The sequence below is a fragment of the Halyomorpha halys genome, unplaced genomic scaffold, assembly GCF_000696795.3.
Source record: "Halyomorpha halys isolate HHAL.00 unplaced genomic scaffold, Hhal_1.1 Scaffold217.1, whole genome shotgun sequence".
In the NCBI taxonomy this organism is placed as follows: domain Eukaryota; kingdom Metazoa; phylum Arthropoda; class Insecta; order Hemiptera; family Pentatomidae; genus Halyomorpha; species Halyomorpha halys.
Window position 1 is genome coordinate 482,704 of NW_027114159.1, and position 22,969 is coordinate 505,672.

The following is a 22,969-nucleotide window of genomic DNA, read 5'->3' on the forward strand; positions in this document are numbered from 1 at the left end:
TAAAGTTGTTCGAGTTCTTCTAAATTGTGTATGCTTTAAGAGAGGACAGCTTGATTTGATTTGATAGGAGTGGAAATAAATCTTCCTACATAATAAGCCTTCTCATTCAAGCAAATCCTAACATTATCCCCTACCCTATCTAGTTATAGGTGGGAGGGGAAAGGGTTATCTAGAGGTAACTAATCTATTATAACTAGAGTAGGGGGATGATCAAGTTTTTATTCTATGGGACAGCTAAACAATTAAGTCAAACTCCCCAGGCTGGATACTAACTGGTGCCAATACTGTCAAGAGGTTGCCAAGTTGAACACCTTAACTACCTCGGCTACAAACTGGCTAACCAAATCTGAACCACCAGAAAATAATGATTAACCATTTGATACAATTGAACCGTAAGAGAACAGCAGTAGAGAGGTACACAAATTCCCAATTGTCATGGAGGTCACTTAATACAGGTAAAGTACCAGAACCATACAACAATTTCTAAGTTTGATTATATTTCAATTTAACAATTTCAATAAATTAATAAGAAGAGAGAAAATTTATTCTTTTAATGACCACATATTACATCAAAAAGACTATTGATAAAGAGGGTATTGATGTAGGAACAGATAAATAAAAAAAAAAAAAAGTGCTAAAAGACTCGATGTTTTCATTTAATTGGATGAACTTTGCAATACCCTCAATTTAATTTGAAATACAATTTCAACAAGACATGGAAAACAACTGATATAAAAGTGGTTCAAGATTATATTGCTTGATGAGGATTCTAAATTGGGTATTCAACTCCTAGGCATTCCCGATGCAATAGATTGGGGACAGGCAAGTGTAAAAATAATTAATGCAATTAGTAGATAATAGCTGAATCAGGAGATGAGAAAAATCAATAGAAAAAGAAAAACCTTAAAACCAAAGATTAACAAATTATAAAAGATAAGTTTAAAAGTTTGGGTTGTATCGTAAAGTTTTTAATAGTATGCATTAAGATAGCAATCATTGAATGTTATTAAGTAAAAATATCAATTGTAATTTAACCATGAATTAACTTATTTATTCATAGTTAGGATTAGTAAATTGGTATAATCGAAGAGGCAGTAAGTGTATTATATAATTATACTTAAAGAACAGTTAAAATAAAAACAAATATATTTAGCTACAAACTAATTTAGCCGCATATATTTATCTTTGCATCTACATATTAACCACAATAGAGGAATCAGTTAAATTTTTAATTTTAAGGCATTTTAATATTAAGAAAAAAAAATAGGCCAATAGAAACAAAAGCATGTTCATTTATTATATCTTCAGTTTGATTCAATCCATTAATTTAGCGATTGAGTCCAAAAGAATTAAAACTGAGTTTGACTTTTGAGTAATTCACCCAGGTTAAATAACTCTTGGCCTTCTCACTCTTGCTGGAATAGGTTAGAGGTTACGAGCCTGCAGTTAACCCCCCTTCTTGTCCTAGTTGGAGTACATAATACAATTAAACCCAAATAATTTTGTAACTGTTTTCTTAAGGGATATTCCTAGAGTCACAGATAAACTATTTTAAAATAAAAACAGATATTGTAAAGATAAGATTTAACTGTTCAATAATTTTAAAAATTTGTGATTTTGAAAATAAAAACTAGTGAAATTAAGTTAAAAAAATCTGATGCGATAAAGGCATCACACAACTTTCACTAACTTAAATACTTTTATTTAAAAAAATAATTGTCAAAAGTTATAGCTATCATAATAACGACTATGGAAAAATGAAAACATTTATTTCCTTTTTCAGTTAACTATCAAAGTCTTCCATAGTTTATATTCATCCAATTTTTTATTACTAATAACATTTAGAGATGGTTAATTACTCCAAACAAACAAAATTAAAGAAACCTTAGGTATTCAAGTCCTCTAAGACTATTTAAATAAGAATAAAACCTAGTTGATACATGAAAGACCACTTGATTATAGATTGATATCAAAAGTTTAATTAAAACTCTAAGAGCTGATTATGCAAAACTTATTTACTTCGAATCAGGAGAACTTAAAACGTGAATTTCCATCGAAACTCAGATTATAAACTATTTATGAACCTAATATTTATCCTTACTTTATATATTTCATTTAGAAGTGAGTGAAAATACAAAATTTGTTGTATGCTTATTCTCAAGATAAATTTCACAATGTGGGTAAACTAGACTGAAAACGAGTAAAGCAACGCATCCTTCTTCCACAGTTAGACCACAACCCACTTTTTTCTTTACAACGTGTAACAATTTATTAAGACATAGAAAGAAGAAAAATAATATCCCAACATTTTGTTAATTGAATTTGAGACTTGAACAAGTAACTCAATTAATATTTACATCTTGAAATTAATCACAAACATATTTAAAATTAGTTAAAGATACATGAAAAAAATAATTTTATTTTCTAAAATTCGTAAAATACCAACAAAAAAAAACTAATAATTCTTTTAATTGTTTATTAATACTTTAAGTACATCAAAGGAACTTCTAAGTTCCGGAAGTGAATAAAATACCGAAATAACAGAACAAAAAATATAAGTAATTAAAAAACAACTGACTGGTCGATTATTATATATCTCATATTGATTCATTACAATTACATTTTTCATGTATTTTAAAATGATAAACAAGAACAAAAGAGGTAGAGATGTAGAAAAGTTTTAGTTGGGTGATTAAATATAGTAACAAAATTCTATTCAAATTTACATCAGGTGAATTTATGTGAAAAATATTCATGAAACTCTAGCAATCAATCTGAAATATGTTACATACTAGCCAAATATTACTATAAACTACCAGTAATAAGGACAGGCTTTTGCATTTAAAATATTTAATATGTATAATTGTTATCTGCTTTGGATGAATGTACAAAAACCAAGACAGCAAAATAGGTACATCTAGTATGTCCCGACTGTCCCATATTCTGGCAAAACATCCAAGAACTATGCGGGGTTCGAACTAATTTTTGTTTTTCTAAATTATTATTTTATGTTGTTTCTTTGTTGTGTAAGAGTATAATTTAGTTAATCAGGTTGAGCTAGGACAGTAAAGTTAAGGTGAAGTCAATCTATAAGTTTTGTTTGTTTTACTGTTTTGTTTTTTTAATTGATAAGATTTTTTTTCCCCTTCTGTTCTGTACATATGTATTTCTTTTTATTATTAAAATTTTGTTCATTTAATTCAGCTGTTATTTCCTGTGCATATACTATTAATTTACTTATGTTTTTTTTGTTGTTCACTTGATATTACAATAATGCCACAGGTGGGTAGGTATCACCCCTATGTTCACTGTGTATCTAAATGTACAGATATTCGCCAGTAGTCATAGTGCGGTAATTGTTTATAGTGTGGTATATTGGGGTTTTCGGTATTATTCCAAGGTTTTCATTATTTTCAAGGAAGGCACCTAATGACCAAGTGATTATTTATTTTTCTCTTCCCTTTTTCGATTATATCGGCAAAATTAACTCACCCCCTTCTCTAGTGAGCGTGACCAAATATAAATGTTAAAATTAATTTCAAAAATTTGTGGTTATAGAAGCTTTCAGAACTTTACACTGAAAAGTCGAGGCAACCTTGTTGGAATGCCTATCAATAAACAGCAGACTTTATATGAGAAGATGGTTGGGGTTAGTATGGTCAAGTAAAACTTGTTTTATTTGTGCCAACATTTCGACCACAATTGCAGGCCTTCATTAGAGCTAAGTACGAAAAAACAAGAAGACAACAAACATTGTAGGTAAATAAGTAGTACGGGACGAAAATTATTGGTATAAATACAATAATAAACAGTAAAATATAAGAAAATAAAAATCATGAGAATTTCTTAATATCAAAATAATAAAAGAAGGGAGAATGAAATGTATATTATTCTCCCTTCTTTCATAATTTTGATATTAATATATTCTTAGAATGATTTTTGTCCTATTATATTTTACTTTTTATTATACCTTATACTGAACATTTTACTACCCTGTACTACTTACGTACCTATATTATTTGATATCTTGTTATTTTCTTGATACTGTTTTATATTTTAATCAAAATGGTTGTATCTTGATTTGTACTCATAATTGCAGCCCTAAAGAAGGTTTGAAATTCTGGCCGAAACTTTGGCATTAATAAAATAAGTTTTTGTTAAATAATTCGTTTATGTTCACCAATGACTGTATTCTCGATCATCTCATAAATATCCACGGTCTACAGTAGAATATTATAATCAATCATATCAATACTATACTCTAAACAATTATATTTTAGTTACAGTAACAACTAAACCTATATATTTTCCATTTGATAATCCGTTCCCCCAAAAAATGCACGGATATATAACGGAAGACTATGAAATGCTCTGTTTAAAATACAGACACTAAAGAAATTGAATTTTGAAAAAGTGTCTTCAAAAATAATTAGAAGCAAATATTATAAATAAACACATAAGCATTAATATTAATGGTAAACACTCACCATTATCATCGATTATTTCTTCGATCTGCTCAGATTTAGACGGCTGAAAAATGAAATTCTCACATTAGAATTAAATCTAAAACATAGAAAAGGTATGTAATTGTATATGAGCAGCCAGAAGGCACCTTCTTCCATCAATACCCAAACATAAACACATATTAAACCCATCGGCCATGAAAGCAGAGAAAGACCAAAGAAGTGGTGCTGGCTCAAAACTGACCTTTGAGGGTAAACTCATATTTCTTTCTGACCCAATGGGATAAATCTACACCTCATTATGACAAAAAAAATGGAACACATACATCATAGAAGAAGGTAAACAATAAATGAAAACTAGTCAATTGTTAGCCCTTTAAAGGCCACTAGTACATATGATGTACCAGAGTCAAATAATTAAATTAATTAATAGAATTTTTCAAATAGTTTCATTGGGATTTAGTAGATAACAGAAAGACCATAAAAATACGATCAGGCCTCTCTCGCATCCGAGCCAGCAGGTATAGAGAAGTTGGTACAGCACCTGTACCAGTGATCATCTAGCCTTCAAACCTTTTATGTCTGAAACTATGATAGTCAACCTTAACGCATTTACAACTTCAAAGATTATAATTATTTAAGAATTGTAATTCTGTTTAAAAAAAAATCAGTAATATTATTCTATCTGTTTTTTTCTATCCAATGAGCATTGGTTATTTTGTTTTCAATTTAATTTCAATATATAATTTAGTTTTAATATAAATTAGTAGTTATAAATAATTAAACATATAAATAAATAAATATGTAGTTTAGTTGTAAATAAATTTAACTTTGTGAATAAATAATAAAGGTAAATATCATTTATCTTTAATAAACATTGTAAATAATTTTAAAGCAATCCTTATTTACCATCAATTTCAAAATAATTGAGCTTTAATATGTTCAAAAAGTGATTGAATTATAAATTAATACATCTATTAAAATAAAAAGTATCTGCTTATTATAAAAAACCAATCGGAAATGAGAAATTTAAAAGTTTAAAATCTTGTATTTATTGTTAACAACTAATGGGTATTATAAAACTAATTTGAAAAGTTTTGGTACACCAAATATACAAGTGACAGCATACGAGTTCATACATTTAACAATTTTCAGAACGGGCGCCAATGGTACATATGGTGTACTGGATTATTATTTCCTGGAAAATGTTTTCAACAAAAACACTAAAAATAAATATTAAACACCTAAAACAATAAATAGACACATAAAAAACATTTTTGGGATTGCTCAATAACTTTGCCCAACAAAGGGTTAAATCCAGTAAACAGTGTGTAAAAACTGGATTACAATAAAATATCTAAGCTAATTGAGTAATAATTATTTATATCAGATTATTCTATTTTTATATAAGTAAGTATGTTTAAAACTTACACTATCTACATTAAGAGTACTTCCTTTAGTAGGAGTGAGTGGACAAGCCTGCGGAGAATCTTTACTCGAGTCATGACTACACCAAGATCCATCTTTATTAAGCTGAATCTCAGCACAGTCTGGTCCAAGTTCTGAACTATTCAGAACATCTTGAAAATATCTGAAATAATTAATAAATAATAATTTTTTAAAAAAATTAATAAACACCAAAGCTATAAACAGATGTCTACTGACAAATAAAGAGTTTTGGTGTGGATCAAAGGAAGAAGGTAAGTAGGCAATACTTTAGTGATGGTGCCTCAAGGTAAGTAGGCAATACTTAAGTGATGGTGCCTGAAAGTAGGCAATACTTTAGTGATGGTGCCTCAAGGTAAGTAGGCAATACTTAAGTGATGGTGCCTGAAAGTAGGCAATACTTTCGTGATGGTGCCTGAAAGTAGGCAATACTTTAGTGGTAGTGCCTCAAGGAAAGTAGGGAATACTTTAGTGGTAGTGCCTCAAGGTAAGTAGGCAACACTTTAGTGGAGGTGCCTGAAGGTATGTAGGGAATACTTCAGTGGTAGTGCCTCAAGGAAAGTAGGCAATACTTCAGTGGTAGTGCCTCAAGGTAAGTAGGCAATACTTTAGTGGTAGTGCCTCAAGGTAAGTAGGCAACACTTTAGTGGAGGTGCATGAAGGTATGTAGGCAATACTACAGTGGTAGTGCCTCAAGGTATCAAGGTATGTTTTAAATAATTTTGAGGGAAATAAAACTGAGAAGAGTTATCTTGAAAAATTGTAATAAAAAAAAAAAAATCAGAGTAATAAATTATACACATATATGATTAACCATATTTTTCAAAAGAGGAAAGATGGTCGAGGGTGTGGTCAAAAAGAAACAAAAAATAGTTTACAACTATTTTTTTAGCAAATAGTTTTCAACTATTTTTATAGAAAATAGTTGCTAACTATTTTCTGTTCCATTTTGACGGCACCCCTGACCATTTCCTTCATATAGAGTTATAAATATTCAATAACTTTTGTAATGCTTCAAGGGTCTATTAATAGATGTAGGAATAAACTATATCAAAACTTTAACAAATGAGAAAGGAAACATATGAAAAAAAAAAAAACTTAGTACTTACCCATCTATAACTAGGTTATCATATAAAGCAGGTTTATTGCACACCGGGCAAGTCCACGTAGGTCTCTTTTCATTCATACTGAGAAATATAGCAGCGTCAAAACACTGCAAGTGTGTGCATGTTGATGATCGACAGGGTGTAATCATTCTCATTTTTCCAAGGGGGCAGATCAGGGATACTCTTAACACGGTAGTAGCAATGTCATTATCACTATCCGACAGCTTATCTTTAACTGAAATTGAGGATATAAATAAAAATATACAGTACTGCCAAAGCATAAAAATATAATAGGAATGTAAAAAAATCTGGTATGCACGTCGTAGAACTTACACTTACCACTCTATGTGGTCTATCTCTCTACACTCAAAAGTATGGAAGAAATAAAAAAATAAAATAGTTTACTAAAATGTACATGATGTTTTTAACCTTTTATATATATCGATAGTCGTCATTCCCCATTACTTTCTACGACTTTATATGTTACGTATTATTTTTTCTAAAATCTTTGGCTTTCCAACTTATAATGACTTATTATATTCCATAAATGGAATATAATAAGTCATATTATGAATATAATTCATGCCGTATTTCAATTTCAGGCACTTTTTAAATATAACTCGATTTAACTATCTTAAAGTTTTCTTTTCCCGTTTTAAGCTAATATTTCAAAAGTGATATAGGACTGTCACTCCTTGGGGGTCTTAGCAGGGCAGGTACGCCAGGGAAGGATTGATTGCCTTTTTTAAATATAAGTATATAATATATTATTAAATATAAGTAGATGGTCAGGGTTGCGGTCAAAAAAAGAACAAATAGTTTAAAACTATTTTAATGTCCAACGTTTTGCCCCACTTTGCAGGGCTTCATCAGGGCTGTTCAAAGTGAACAGTTGATTGGCTTTTTTGTTGGTTATGATCTCTTGTAAGATTGTAACATGTCATAAATCTACTAACCTACTCGCTATAATTTTCTGTTTAAAGTCAGATAAGCAAGGCTAACACGGAGCACGGGAGTGGAGGGTTCATACCGTTTTTCAATTTCAGGCGCTTTTTAAATATTGATCTATTTAACTACCTTAAAGTTTCCTCTTCCCATTTTAGGCTAATATTTCAAAAGTGATATAGGACCGTAGCTCTCCGGGGGTCTTAGCGGGGCGAGTCCAGCAGGGAAGGATTGCCTTTTTTATACTATAATATAATAATAATACTCTTATCACCGAAAATGAGTTTCAACCCGAAAAAATATTTTTCCTCTTATCTTCTGAAGTTTCTTATCAAATCCTTTCATAGTTTATACGTATCAATTTTTTATTACAAATAACACAGTATGAAATAATTAATGATTTCAAATAAACTAAATTAGAGGTACTATAGAGAAAGATTTTTTCCCCTAATCCCCCTCCTCCCAATCAGTTATTTACTTTCAAAAAAGTTATGTTAGGAATGCAGAATCCCTATGTCCTCCAAAGTAGAAAAAATAGCTACAAATACAGGAAAATTAATTCTGTTTTCATAGAATCATGGCCTTAAAGCCAAAGAAAAGTTTATCCACAAATATGGGTGAAGGCATCTGACACAAACTGGAAAGGAAGAACCTTGATAATCGAAACAAATTGATGACAGGAGAGAATCCTCACATGTGGATTACGGAATAAAGAATGTATTAAGGATTCAAATAACAAGTATACACATATGTACTTATTTACTTTTTTCAACATTCATTTTTAAGCAATTTAAATAATTATAATTTAATAATTAATTACCTACTTATATATAAAATGTAGAGTAAGTAGAAGATAAGAGGATCATGAAAAATTTATCGAATCTGAGTTTTCAACAGAAATACACATTGTTTTAATGTTCCCTGAATTCAAATAATCAAGTCTCACAAAATAGTGAGGGCATAAGACCACGCATGTGCTAATGTGTTTGTGTATAGGTGCATGCATATAACCTAACTCATAAATGAAAAGTAGTACAAAACAAATTGCAAATTTAGAGTAATTATATGCCTACCATGAAGTTAACAATTAACTAAAAAAAAAGAAATATATTTTTCCCGGTTACAAAAAAAATTGTTGAATAAAGAATGGTGATGTATAATATATAATATTACTATACGAAATATATATATAATTATAATATAAACAAAATATAGATGTAGAATATATCATTTGAAAGCTATGGATTATAAAAAAATTAATTTATATCAATCTAATATGCCAAGAAGGTAGTAAAGATAGAGAAGAAAAACATGACTAAACTGAATTTATAAATAAATGTTTTTATGGAAACTGCACTAAAGTGCACTGTTGACTAACATTTGAAATGGGAATGCATAAATGGTAATGAAAGAGCGAAGGCACTCCATCTTTTCATAGGGCATTAAGGGGTATAAGTATAACACAAACAGAAATGTGTAGAGGGGTTTAGATCAACAAACAATAAAGTGTTCAAATTTTAAAAACTAATAATTATGAAATTATATATTAAAAGAAAAATGTCAATGCAATATCAGAGGTAAAAATACTTATTTGAAAAATAAATATTAATATAATTGAATTATTAAGAAAAACAAAAAGACTTACTCAAACCAGTTGTATAATCAGCATGTCTTGCTCCTTTATTCTTGAGCCGTTGTAAAAGTTCCTGTGCATTCAATTTTTTAACAAGATTGACTGATACCACATAACCTCGTTGGAAATCTGGATTCCATGAAATAGATAAACTGTTGGGTACTGAAGGGCAAAGCTTAACTAGATGGGATATATTAACTGGCCTGGATGGCCTCCTCGACTCAACATTTCCTTGCTTGTTTGTAGGAAGTGGACTCTATATTCAGAAAACAAGTTATGTCAAAAAAACACCATCAGGAGTTTATTAATTAAGTAATCTTCAGGTAAGAGGTACCATGTTAATTTTTTCATAATAAATATGCTAGCTGATAAATATACGTGTTACAAATATTGATAATGAATTTAGTAAAATAAGTTATTTACTCATCGCAGGGTTACCTAAACTACAGCAATTAATAACAAAAAACTTAAATTTCACCATTTGGAAAAGTAAAAGAAGATTAAATGTACCCCTTTACCAGAACACCACTGATTTATATTAAAAAAAAAAAAAAATCAATATAATATTTAAAAACATATCACATATCCAGAATTTGAGGGACATAACCAAATAATTGTAGTTTTGTATTTAGGTACTATGTTTACACCTACAAGATCACCTGATGAAGACAACTGTCTTCAATTATAACCAAACATTTAAGAGTTGCTCATAGAGTCAATAAATAACAACTTCTAACATTGACAATTTTTGATTTGTTCTCCTTTAATTCCAGATAATTGATGCTAAGATTAATGACTCACAGGTAATGGTGCCAGTTTGCCATTTACTTTCACTGTGATACCTGGAGGAAAGGCATCTTCCTGTTCAACTGCTGTCTCAAGTAAACAAAATCTCATCTGCACCTTTAAAAATTACGACAAAAATTAAAGGAAACTTAAAATCGCACACAAGATTTTTTAAATTTCATTTGATATTATTATTGAAAGATAAGACATACTTGAACAACGTATTCGTTCCTAGTTCCAGGCCCCACCTCTCTATTCATTGAAATTTCTGAAGCTTGTTTGGGAGTTAGAAAAAACACAAAGTTTGCTCCAATGTCTCTACCAGCTGCTGGTTGAACTGCTGCTAAAATAGAAAACCGAACAATTAGATCAATAAAGAAAGAACCATTTTTCCACCATGTGATTACACTAAAAGAAAATTAAATTCTTGGTTTATAATTTGAATCTTGAATACAATAAAAAAAAAAAAAAGTAAGTAATGCAAATTCAACAGTGCGAAACAATTGCAATAGCTGATTCTCAATATAAAAAATTTAATTTAAAGTATCAAACCTTGACACTGAAAAAAATAGCAGTTATGAAACCAGTGAATATAAAAATACAATTAGAATATCAAGAATAACCTTAGGTACAAAATGTGAACTGTCTTTAGCTATTGGGAGTTTAGAATCTTAAACTGAAATATTAATAAAAAATCATTTTTGTTTTTAACAATAATGATTCAAAATAAACCTTATATAAAAAATAAATATTCCAGTTTGAAGGGAAGATATTTGGAGAGAAGGGTGGATGAGACTGAAGCCCATTTCAAAGCCAACATAATATTTTAAAATATCCATATTTCATAACCAATATTTTTAACAAGTAATATTTTTTCACCATGCCAACCATCATCAAATGGTCATTGAAAGTTGCCATAAAAGTTGGAGGATTAAAATAAAGAACATTTGAGATGTTGCGTTATTTTTTGCCAGAGAACTTAAGTATGGAATATCAATACATATTTTTGCACTGACTTCAAGCAAAGAAATCAATTGAGATTATGTGTAAGTATGTACTGACTTACTGAGAACTTGTATACTTAGTTATTCCGTCATGATTTTTGCCCCAATGTATCATATGTATTACTTCAAAAATATTTGTTGATAATTTATAAGGTGAGATTTGTTTACCTATAAGTTAAATTTTATGAGCCTTAATACATTTATATCCATTATTATTGTTATATCCCTTAAAAACAAATTTTAAATTCTTCAAAACTTATTTGATTAATTACTTATTATATCCTTGGCAAAATATTTTTTGAGAACAGAGCAAGTGAATAAAGCTGGCAAGTGGATATGAGATAATAAATAAATAAAAAAGAAAAGAGGAAACGATTTAATTTAAACCCCTATTATAGAACACCACTAAACCAATTATTACATTTTGTTAATGAAAAAACTAAAAATAATACTTACTTAGAGTTGAAGGCTTTAGCAACTCCCCAAGCAAATCATAAAATGGAAGCCTCTTAAACCTGACATCAGGATTCAGCGGAAGGATTGGATGACTTGATGGAGTATTATTCATCGTCATTAGCTTGGGCTGATATCCATACATACTTAAGAATTGATTATTACGGGCCCTAATTTGGTCCTAAAAAAAAAAAATATATATTTATACTTTTAAATGTAGAGGTAAAACATAAGTGTAAATTTAAAACATAAGATTAATTTTACAGAAATATTAATAAACAAGAAATATATTTATTCAATTCAGACACCTTTTATTAAATAATAAAATAGTAAATAACGCCAAGTAATAAAATATAAAAAATATTTTCATACAATAATTTAACATATCAGAAGTTTATCATCAACTTGCTTCCACAGATATGATGCCATGACAATGGCATATACATAAGTATAATAGTAACACTGAATGGACACTTCTTCCCTTACTAACTAATTGTAGGAATGCATGTATATCTATATGTTAGGGTTCAAATGTTTTCTCCAATATTTTTAATTTAAAAGCATAAGTGCTTATATTTGTTGCTAAGCTAATAAAATACGTCAGTCAACTATCTAAATTCAAAACTATGCCATATTATAAGAATGTAAATCAAGTTTGAACGAAATACCAACAGGTAAACTGTTGCCTAACTCAGAATATTTTCTGACATATAGTAATTGGAGTTGTGTTTGAAAAAAACACAAAACATTAGGATAAGTGGTGCAAAATTAGAGCTGATAACAAAGATATGTTGCCATATACATAAATATAGCACACCTGTTCATGCACAATCAAAATGGCATGATAAAAGAAAATGAGAAAACAATTAAGCACCAATAATGAAGATTTCAATTGCAACTAGTTATGAATTCTTATAGAAGTATTAGTTAAATTTAACAGGTAGTAGTTAGAATATTTAAGAAAACAAAAAAAAAAAAAAACAAGAATCTTAAACAAGTTTTTAACTACACACAAATTACTTATATACTAAAGTAAACCATAAATCTTATACACTAAGTTAAAACTGGACGATTTAAAGTGAGAATTTAAAATTAAGTATCAGGAAAAAGCAAGACCCCAACCATACATTAGAAACATTATTAGATATAAGAGAAAATAATATTAAGATGAATTTTTAATTAGATAGGATGATTCCTTGGAAGATAAATTAAATAACCTACCATGTATGATGGTTGATAGCTATCCAATCCTTCTAAATAATTTAAAAGATACAATGTTTTGTTATCCATTTGAGGGCAGTTATAGGTTTTGAACGCGCAGGTTATAAAAGGAGGTAAAGTCTGGTCAACAAACGTACGGCTTTCATAAAATTTCAGGTCAACTAAATCTCAGGTAAAAGAACCAAAGGAAAACATGTCTGTAGGTACTAAAATATATAACAAATGCCATTATAATTTAACGCATTAATACTTGGAAAGATAAACTTACGTAAGCCAATGATTATAAATAAATATTCTTGCTTAGAGTTCAGTAAAATATAGTGCTTTTAAGAAGATATAATGATTTTTATAAATCAATCCCCTGTAATATATCCTATTTAGCCTTTACACATAACTCATCAGAAAAGAGGCAAAGTTAAAACGTAAATAATAACCTAAACATAACTATAATAATGTTAAACGTGGAAAATTAAAATTTCCTTTCACAAGAGACTCAGAAGCTTAATAATAAAGTTGCTGATAAATAATGGTTGGTATAAAATCCTTCAATCAGCAAAATAAGTCGTAAGCAAACTGCTTTTTTTTTTGGGTTGGGTAAAACAAACAAATGCTGCTTTTTAAAACGAAATGACATCACACTCTCAATAAAATACTAAATAACTCAAAACTCCAACTAAGAGAAAATTTATTTCTAACTTATTTTACATTAAATCTTATTTGTACTTAAAAACGTAAATGAATAATACATCATTATGAATCAACATCTTATAGTAAGGTAAAATGAGTTTTAATATCAAATGAAACCAGCTTTCTCTCAAGTTTGATTTTTTGAATTATGTAAGTATAGCATTGAGGATATATCGTCAGGCCAGAGGTTTAAGAGGTCAAGGAATTTTTTTGAGTAAATTTCTGTTCACCAATTCTAATAAAAATGTTACTCGATCACGTAATACCTTTAACCCTACCAAAATAAATCGAAATATTATAACTTGTTAATTACTTAAATACAACGAAAAATTCCTTAACAACCATCTCTCTAATTTAGAAATAGTCACATTCTACAATAAAAAAAAAAAAGAAAGTCGGGGGGTCGATGTCCTAGATCAATTACGCTAAAATTATAACACCGATGATAAATATGTTGAAGGCCGTGACTAATGGGTAGTGGAAATCCTGAAACTTCGAATTTTTATTCGTGCCTGAACTTTTGAAATAGATCTCAGTAACCAATCTCTCAGCTCAAAAATGTAGTCAACTTGTAGTTTCTAAAATACCTTTAAAATCAGAGTTTCTGCCGCTCCTAGACAACTGTGTGTCTATAGAGAAGTTGTAAGATTGGAATAGGATCAATGTATATTTAACGGACATGATTAGTAAGGAATGGATTGCAAAAGTAAATAAAATCGGAGATTTAAATAAGGAGACACAGAAACAAAGTTAAGGGATATGAATGTGGATATTTCAGAAGTCCGAACATTAGTCATTTTAAAATAGTCAAAGATAGTTATAGGCTTTATTAATGATAATAATTATTTCAATGAATAATAATTATTATTAATACAAAAATTATTTTATTTTACATAATGCTACATATGTTCATACATATTTTAGTACTTAATACCCAAATATAAGTTTTTCATTACTTTATAAATTCGGCACATACTAGCAGAAGATCTATCTCTTTAACATTCTAGAATATTTGTGCCTAGCTTGTGAAAAGGTCTACTAGATGAAAATATGACAATTTTTGTCATGCAATAAAATGCCAAAAATTTGGAGCTGGACATTGTCAAGTCCTTTGCTGTGATAAAGACCTTGTAATGCTGCTCTCTCTATTTAGGGGGTGAACAATGATATCCTAGGGTGAATGGTGTGATAAGATAATACATGCCCATCATGCCTAATCGATATTTTTAAAGCAATCCATTGAAAGTTGGGGGTAATATTCTAAAAGCAACCTTAAAAAATTTAAACTCCCATCCCTACTCTTGTTAAAAAACAAAACAAAAAAAACACAACATGTACAAAAATTAAGCTTAATTGCACATCTGAGAGGCGATCTTCAGTGAATATGAAATTTTGGAATTTTAATCCAAAAAGTCATATTTCAGATAAAAATTTTACAGAAAACTTTATCTAAAAATGCAAGAAAAAAAAGGGGTCTTTTTGTAAAAAAAACTTGTGGAAAATTTCCTTGATATAGCTCATGGAGATGCTTTAGAACAGTTGATCAATGAAAAGGTTAAAGATTTCTTAATACCTTAAGAGACTTAAAATACAACAGGGCTTGTTAGTAATCCCATCCCAAGCAATGGTTGGTATAAATAAAAATACTAAAGCATAAAAAATAAAACACACTGCAATAGGAACAGTCAAGGGGGGAGAGGGGAGATCTTATGAAGAAACCGAAAAACAAATTATTCAACATCAAGCAGCCTGAACAGAGATGATGATGATCATAGTAAAAATTCTTCTGTCATTGAAAAAACAATATCAGCGACAGTTCCAGAAATAGTAGTTTGGAATGGGAGTTGGAACTCTCAGTCGACTACAGCACTCCATTATGACAGCCCTCCAAAGTGGGGTGAAATGTTGGTTTACAATAAATAATTTTCTTCTACTATTTTGATAACTTTATTGACTACCACCCCGAACTATTCTCCAACAATATAATAATTTTTATTCTAATTATTTGAAAATAATTGTTTTTAAATTTAATAATAGTTCTCATATTTAGCACAATTCTTTTCCCCATAAAAATATGAACAAGTATAACTTGCCTTCTATTTCTACAAGAGGAGTGGCATACCATACTCTCGGTTAAAGGAAAAGTGAAGCCAAAGATAGGTGACTCGGTACATGGGATTACTTTAATGTGAACAGGAATTTACTTCATTTATTTAATTATCTGAAAAACCTGTCATTTAATCACAAATATGAAGTGTAGTGAATGCTATTTTCAGTACTGGTTTATCAACAATGAAAATACTTCAAGCTTTTCTGAAGAAATTGGCGATTGTTGAAAACTCAACAACTGTTATGGGAACAGAGACAAAAAATGACCGTCGATTGGCCCCTATTCCTTCTTTACCACACTGATGGTGTTCTTAAGACCCTCCTTTTTGGCTTCACTTTTCCTGGCAGCTTACCCTATCCAATAAATACCTTCCTCCAAGATTTTTACCCACTTACACTCTTGGAGGAGGGAATATAATCGATAGGGTAAGATATAACTAGAGAGGTGTTTACAACCTAAGATACAATTATTTTGCAAAAAAAAAAAAAAAACTATTATATCAAAGAGGAACTTGACCACAGAGCAATGGTAATGTGAGAGGAAACTACTTATGGTCCAGTGGCTACATATCTATAATGATGGATCTGCGGAAAGAGCCATAGGGAGAGTGCCAACTCTGGATACTGGTCTCAACAGTGTTTCAAGAACAATTTGATAAAATAATATTCTTTGTTGACTCGCTAGCTGAAATTACAGCAGTTCTATTAAAAAAATGATGTAATCTTATAATGCTCATAATACTATAATTGGACTTACCGACAATAAGGTAACAGCTGTTATACCTACCAGGAATTTGGTGGTTAACAAATGATGTTAATTACATTTATCACATTTAGTTACAAAACTGAATATGTTGACAAGAATTCATCTCCTGCTATTAACCAAACCACTTAAACTAATCCAAAAATCCATAAACCTAGGAACCCCCTCCAAACCATTATTTCTAATTTCAATGCTCCTTCTTCTAAACTCAGGGAATTCCTACTTCCTTCCCTTCAAATTCTTAGCTATGATAACGATAATCTTTATGATATCCGTAATTCCTTACACCTTAAAGAACTATAACAATCTAACAATTTTATCTTAACCTCATTTGATGCCGAAAGCCTTTTTACTAACATTCCCATTAACAAAGCCCTTGATATTGTAGAGAAGAACTGAACCATTATTGAATCTTAAACTACGCTTAACCTCACCTCATTTCTTGAATCTAGAGCTTTGCTGTAATTCTGATTATCTGACTTTTCGTGATATATTTTACTACCAGATTTCCAATCATTCCATAGGAACTGCCTTGCTTCTGATATTTTTAATACAGTTCGTTTTTAATGACCTCGGCTCCATAATTTGATTATTCACTTACAACATAATTTTTAATATGAATTGGGCTGACGACCTCTTCCTTGTTGTATTCATTCTGACAGAATCTCTGAAATCCTATCAGCCTTCAACTCCTACCACCCCTCCTCTTTAGTTTACTGTTGATTATGAAATTGACCATTCCCTTCCTTTCCTTTACCAACTTGTCATTAGGAATTCCGATGGCTCTCTATCAACTGATTGGTATACCAAACCTACCAACCAGACTTCTTAACTTTTTTTCTCAACATCACTGAAAAATCAATATTACAAAAAAAGCGTTGTACACTGATCCCTTTCTCTTTCTGACCCTCAATATCACCAGACCAACATACAACATATTAAACAGACCTTACTTAACATAAACTTCCCATTAAACGTGACTAACACGCTCTTAGACTCTTATGTTAACCCATCACTCCAGTCCTTCCTGTCCTCAACTCTTCCCAACATACCCCACTTCTTTTTCAGTAGGTAACTTCCTTATAGTCCCATTCTTTTTGACAATATAGCAAAACAATATTCCTACTCAACGTCTTTGCTTGAAGTTCCTTAACCAAATTTCCTACCTTTCTTCTAGATCCTATTCCTTTCCTACACCGTTTGAATATAGCTTACCGGATTCCCTGTTCTACTTATAGTTATGGTTCTTTTTACATCTTATTTTTTATATATTTATCACTTTATAATGATGAGTTAATAGTTGACTGTGGATTTATATAATAAGGAAAAGATGGTTGGGGGCACGGTCAGTGAAGAACGCAAATAAGTATAAAACTTATTTATTAGTGCCAATGTTTCAGCCTGAAATTCAAGCCTTCATCAGGGATAAGAACAAAAAGCAAGATAATAACCAATTTACAACACTTGTGTGCATCTATTCAATTTTGTGTATTTCCTTTTCTTCGTTATGTTCGATTTATTGTATCCATTCTTCTAATTTTATTGGACTTAATGGTATTCTATCTTTACATATATAGGGACGTGACTGCCATGGGGATTGGGGCATAGGTCTCAGAGCGATTGGTCTGGAACATTGTGGAATCGATTCTCACCTGGGGCAGTTAATATTTCTTTTTAGGCAGTCCCAAAAAATGAATCTTGACACTTCTACCTAGGTTAGTACACGGCAGCAACTCTGGTAGCCACCAGGGGTTGGCAAAAAGGACCATGAGGCCCACTTACCGGACTTGTTCACCCTACCAAATATCAATACCAATCTTTATTTTTATATTTCCTTCCCTCTATTATACATAATTATGTATATTATCATTTAATGTCTACCTATATTTAATATTTTCTTAATATTATTTTATATCTTTTTGCTTTCAAATGTAACATCATTTGTTAATCGTCGAATTCCTCCACTCCTCCATCCTCTTCATACCTTGCATCTGTCTTTAGCTCATTCTTTTGCTTTCCTTCATTCAGAAAGGTGGGTATCCTATTTTGTTCATTATTTCCTTTTTTCATGATCTTTATTTTATTCTTATTTTCCATCTTTGTAAATAGTTTATTTATTATTTAAATTATATCTATTTGCACCCGAACCATTTTCCTTTTATATAATAACTTGAGTTAGAAAGAAAGGACAAATTAGGATTTGAGGCATCACCTGAGCAACTTTCTAACTGCAATGGCACAGGTGAATTCTCGAGCTTTACTTCATGGTAGTCCCCCGAAATGAAAACTTGACCTTCTCACACTGGTTAGAATAGATTGGTTACCTGTTGATAATCCAACCCACCTTATGTGAGGTTAGGTAGAGGGAAAAAAAATTTTAAAGGTCAAGTTGACCAGATAACATTCTCTAGAGAAGCAGTAATGCTGACCAGAAAAGTGAGTCTTCCTAATTTTGTAATTATATCTAATATAATATAATTGCAACTGATAGTAAATGATCATTCCGTTTGATTGCACATTTTTTAGTATGCCATCAAAAAGGACCATGGAAACACAATTTTTGATCATTTTTTTTTTTTATGCATTTACACTAGGACACTCGGTAGTCCAAGCTGCAAGAAAAACCACAGCATTCAGGAAAAAATATTGTAACAAACAGAAAATTTGCCAGTGGTTTGAAAAATTTTTGGCTGGTGACAGATCTGGATAAGCAACCCAAAAAGGTAGATCTAAGGGTACCTAAAGAACTTAATGAGTGGCAGCAGCTGAAGCATTATGAGATATACATTTCACTGCTAACTAGGCAAAAAACAAGCCTTTTCTCAAAAGGATGACCATGTGTGATGAAAAGACAACAGACATTTTTCAGTTCTGGGTAGAAGAGTTAATAACACGTTGGGGAAAATGAGGGTGAATATGTTTATTTGATAAAGTTGTTTTACTAAATAACATTTCCTATGAAAACTGACATTTCATATGAGACAGCCCAATAAAAAATGATCTCGATATTCTTTAAAAACACAATAAACCCATATCTAATATTACGGATAGATAGGAGGTCATTGATAGCAAGACAAAGTGTGACTCCTAATTATTGTATACTAGCATGTCTGAAATAAGAAATCATCTAAATCAGATGTAACCTACAAGAAAATAGTAGTATCATTATTCATATAAGATATTATACACTGCTTTCAGGAAAGATAAAATGCTCTCCTAAAATCATTGGAAACATATGGCGTAAGGAATGTCTGAATTAATCTATTATGTAGGCTGTTATGTTTTCCTTTATCAGCAGTAATAAAATAAGAATTAATCAATAAAATAGAAATGTTTCTCAGGGGATTGATACAATTTTTTATACAAGGAATAAGATAACATAGAAAAATGATAGGTTTTGAAGTTGCATATTGGATTAATGAAACTTTTTAGAACCAGTAATGTTCTATTTGTAGTAGAGAATTGGGTACACTTAGGGTGCTAAGTGTTTTCACTGAAACAGAGTTTAGAACCAGGTGGCTTCTAATTAGACCTTATTTCCCAGATGTGAAATAGGAAGATAATATTGTTGAACCCAATATAAATAGCTAGTGAAAAATGGGTAGAGACCATATTGAGATGGAAGGGACAATTGAATTTTTTGCAATATTTAAATTGTCTGGGGTCAACAGGTTATTTTTGCCTTTAATTCTTAAAGACCTGCCAACCATTGGACCCTGTATCTACTCCCTTCTATCTACTGCATCTATCTGACCCATGACTAGTCCTGAGAGATACTTTATCACTAGCTCTAAGGATTACCAAAAGATTTTTTTAACAAAAAGAATAACTTACCTAATTTTAAGAAATGCCACAGTCTGAAAACTTCAATGCTTAATGCTAAAAGGAGAAAAACAAAACAAAAAGCTATGATGCTACAGATAATACACATTCACCATTTTTCTTTCAAACTAAACACTTCCAAGAAATTTAATATTTGTTTATTCACCATCCTTTTCACTTTTCTTACTTAAAAATCATTTTTTTGTAACTCTGCAACCAATAAAATAATAATTTGACAATGGATTCTTTCTGAAGTGTAGAAACTTCACTTAGTTATTTGAAGATTAATATACAGAAACAAATTAACCTCTACTAAAGGAATGTCTTGAGAGAAACAGAAAGTTTCCTCCACCTGTTCCTCAACTCCTGGTTATTGCCACAATGCGCTTGTTTGTTAGTGGACTTAGCTAACAGTCATTGAAGCCCCCCTAAATAATTTTGTTTCGGATGAACAAACTTGGTAAGGCCTGTTCTCACCAGCTCATCTCACAAATATTACTAATGCACTAACACTTATTAAATATGTCTAGGTCAACTCCTGCAGAACATTAAATTAATAACAGGTTTTGCTTTACACAGTTTCTGATTGAGGAAAAAATGTATTCTCTGTCCAACATGTCAGGATTTAACAATTTATGAAGGAGAAGCTTCCAATGGAGCATATGAAGTTAGAACTATAGACCTTCTGATGAAGGTCAAGGGACTTTATTTTTGGTGTTTAGTAAAATTCTGACCTACAAGCAGGACCATCTCACAGAAATCTAAGTTGGCAAAACCAACACCACTAGACTTTATATGAAAATCCAACAACAAAAAACACATAAATGCAGCCACAATTTACACAGGACTTTGCATACAGACAACTTATAGACTCTAGTCAGTGATGAGTCTTGTTGACATCACCAATTCCTCTGATTCCATCAGGAAATCAAATTCATCTGAAGTATCAGCAGTTTCTTTTTAAGATGTGCAACTCATAGAAGCAAGTGGACAGAGTTTGTAAGTGGCTGGTTGCAGGTAAAAGAAGTGTGTGCTGTTTAGGTTAACTAAGGACACAATTTTCTCAGCTCACCCTACAGCATGATGGACCGGGTTCATCCGGATCAGCCTTGGCCAGAAAACTCAGAAACTTCCGCTATAGGTTAGTACTGTAGGCCATAATCTGAGGAAAATATTATTCAGTATTCAGAACTACTAAGCACATGTTCATGGTTTGGCAAAACTTTTTTTTTTGTTTAATCCTAGTTACTTGTGATTTTACCTATTTAAACATATTTCAGCCTCTGTTTTAGCACAGGTTAAGGAGGGTTTTAAATGATTAAAATCTTGTAAATATAATGACAAATTATGTTTCTCACAATAAATATGGATTACTTATTAAAGCACAAATACACAGCTATTTCATGAAATTGAATCATACCTTAAAATTTTTACATGTTAAGTTCAGTTCTCATATAAGTAGTGGGTTATACAATCATAATAGGAGAAATATATTTGTGAACTGGCACACATAAAAAAAAAAAAAAGTTCCATTTGGGAATGTAGATTATAAGGCTAAAGTCAGGAAGTTGATGTTGATAAGAAGAGCTAAAAAAATAAACAAAATCTAAGACAAAAATTTTACTAATGATAACTAATACCTAATACATACCGTAATTGGTAGGAACCCAGACATTAGAGGAGCTCTGAGAGGGGGATTTGTAATGAGGTTAGTGGGTGGTGTCGGAGCTTGCGGTAAATCGATTGAAGTACTGTTCACAACGGGAGCTCCTGTGTTGAGGACCACATTTCCACCTGTCCTAAATCAAGAAGTTGAAAAGGATGAGCAAATGACAGGAGAGGGGATAAAAATGGCTGAATTTTAAAGAATAGTAAATGAAGTAGTTTCAAAATCAAAATAAGTAATTAACATTAATTAAATGAAAAAATAACATGTGCCAACTTTAATAAATGTTTATAAATTAATTTCACATAAATAAAAATTATTTCATGAATCATAAGCACATGAAGTTTTTTCACTTTATAATTGATATAATAATTGAAGTTATCATAAAAATCCAGAATATTTATTTAACTGACACAAACAAAAATCGTCTTTTACTATATTTGTTGATTTTATTATGTCCACTATGTTCTGCACTAAGATTCTAATTAACATTACATCAGTTTTGAGAGGCGCCGCAAATAACTGTTGAGTTTTTTCTGGATCAATTGTTTTCTGTTAAATACACCATTTACCTGGAAATAGATACTACGACCTTTTTACACTCAATATCTTCTGCCATTTATGCACCCCACCATGCCCAAATATTGGAAAGTAATATTATTCAGTCAAAAAGATATTGACTACTGGTAAATCCAGAAGTCTTAACAAGTATTGACCAGTCAAAACCTCTTCTTTGTGGCATCAGTATTGGAGTAAAATTTACATACATTAATGTTTTAAGGTACACAAAGTATTGATACTTTCTTCAAATTGATTCTATTCATCCCTACCTTTTTAAAAAGAAAAACTAGGTTCTAATTATAAA

General features: G+C 30.5%; 1 protein-coding gene across 1 annotated transcript in view; it reads right to left on the reverse strand.

Moving 5' to 3' along the window:
- Nucleotides 1-22,237, reverse strand: part of Su(var)2-10 (E3 SUMO-protein ligase Su(var)2-10) — a gene marked incomplete at its 5' end in the record, with an annotated part of 64,097 nt that extends 41,860 nt beyond the window's left edge. Inside the window, 8 exon segments of the mRNA XM_067051406.1 lie at nucleotides 4,488-4,530; nucleotides 5,895-6,054; nucleotides 7,019-7,250; nucleotides 9,606-9,849; nucleotides 10,395-10,496; nucleotides 10,592-10,722; nucleotides 11,840-12,017; nucleotides 22,090-22,237. Coding sequence (XP_066907507.1) covers nucleotides 4,488-4,530; nucleotides 5,895-6,054; nucleotides 7,019-7,250; nucleotides 9,606-9,849; nucleotides 10,395-10,496; nucleotides 10,592-10,722; nucleotides 11,840-12,017; nucleotides 22,090-22,237 — 1,238 coding nt within the window.
- Between the last annotated feature and the right edge of the window lie 732 nt (nucleotides 22,238-22,969).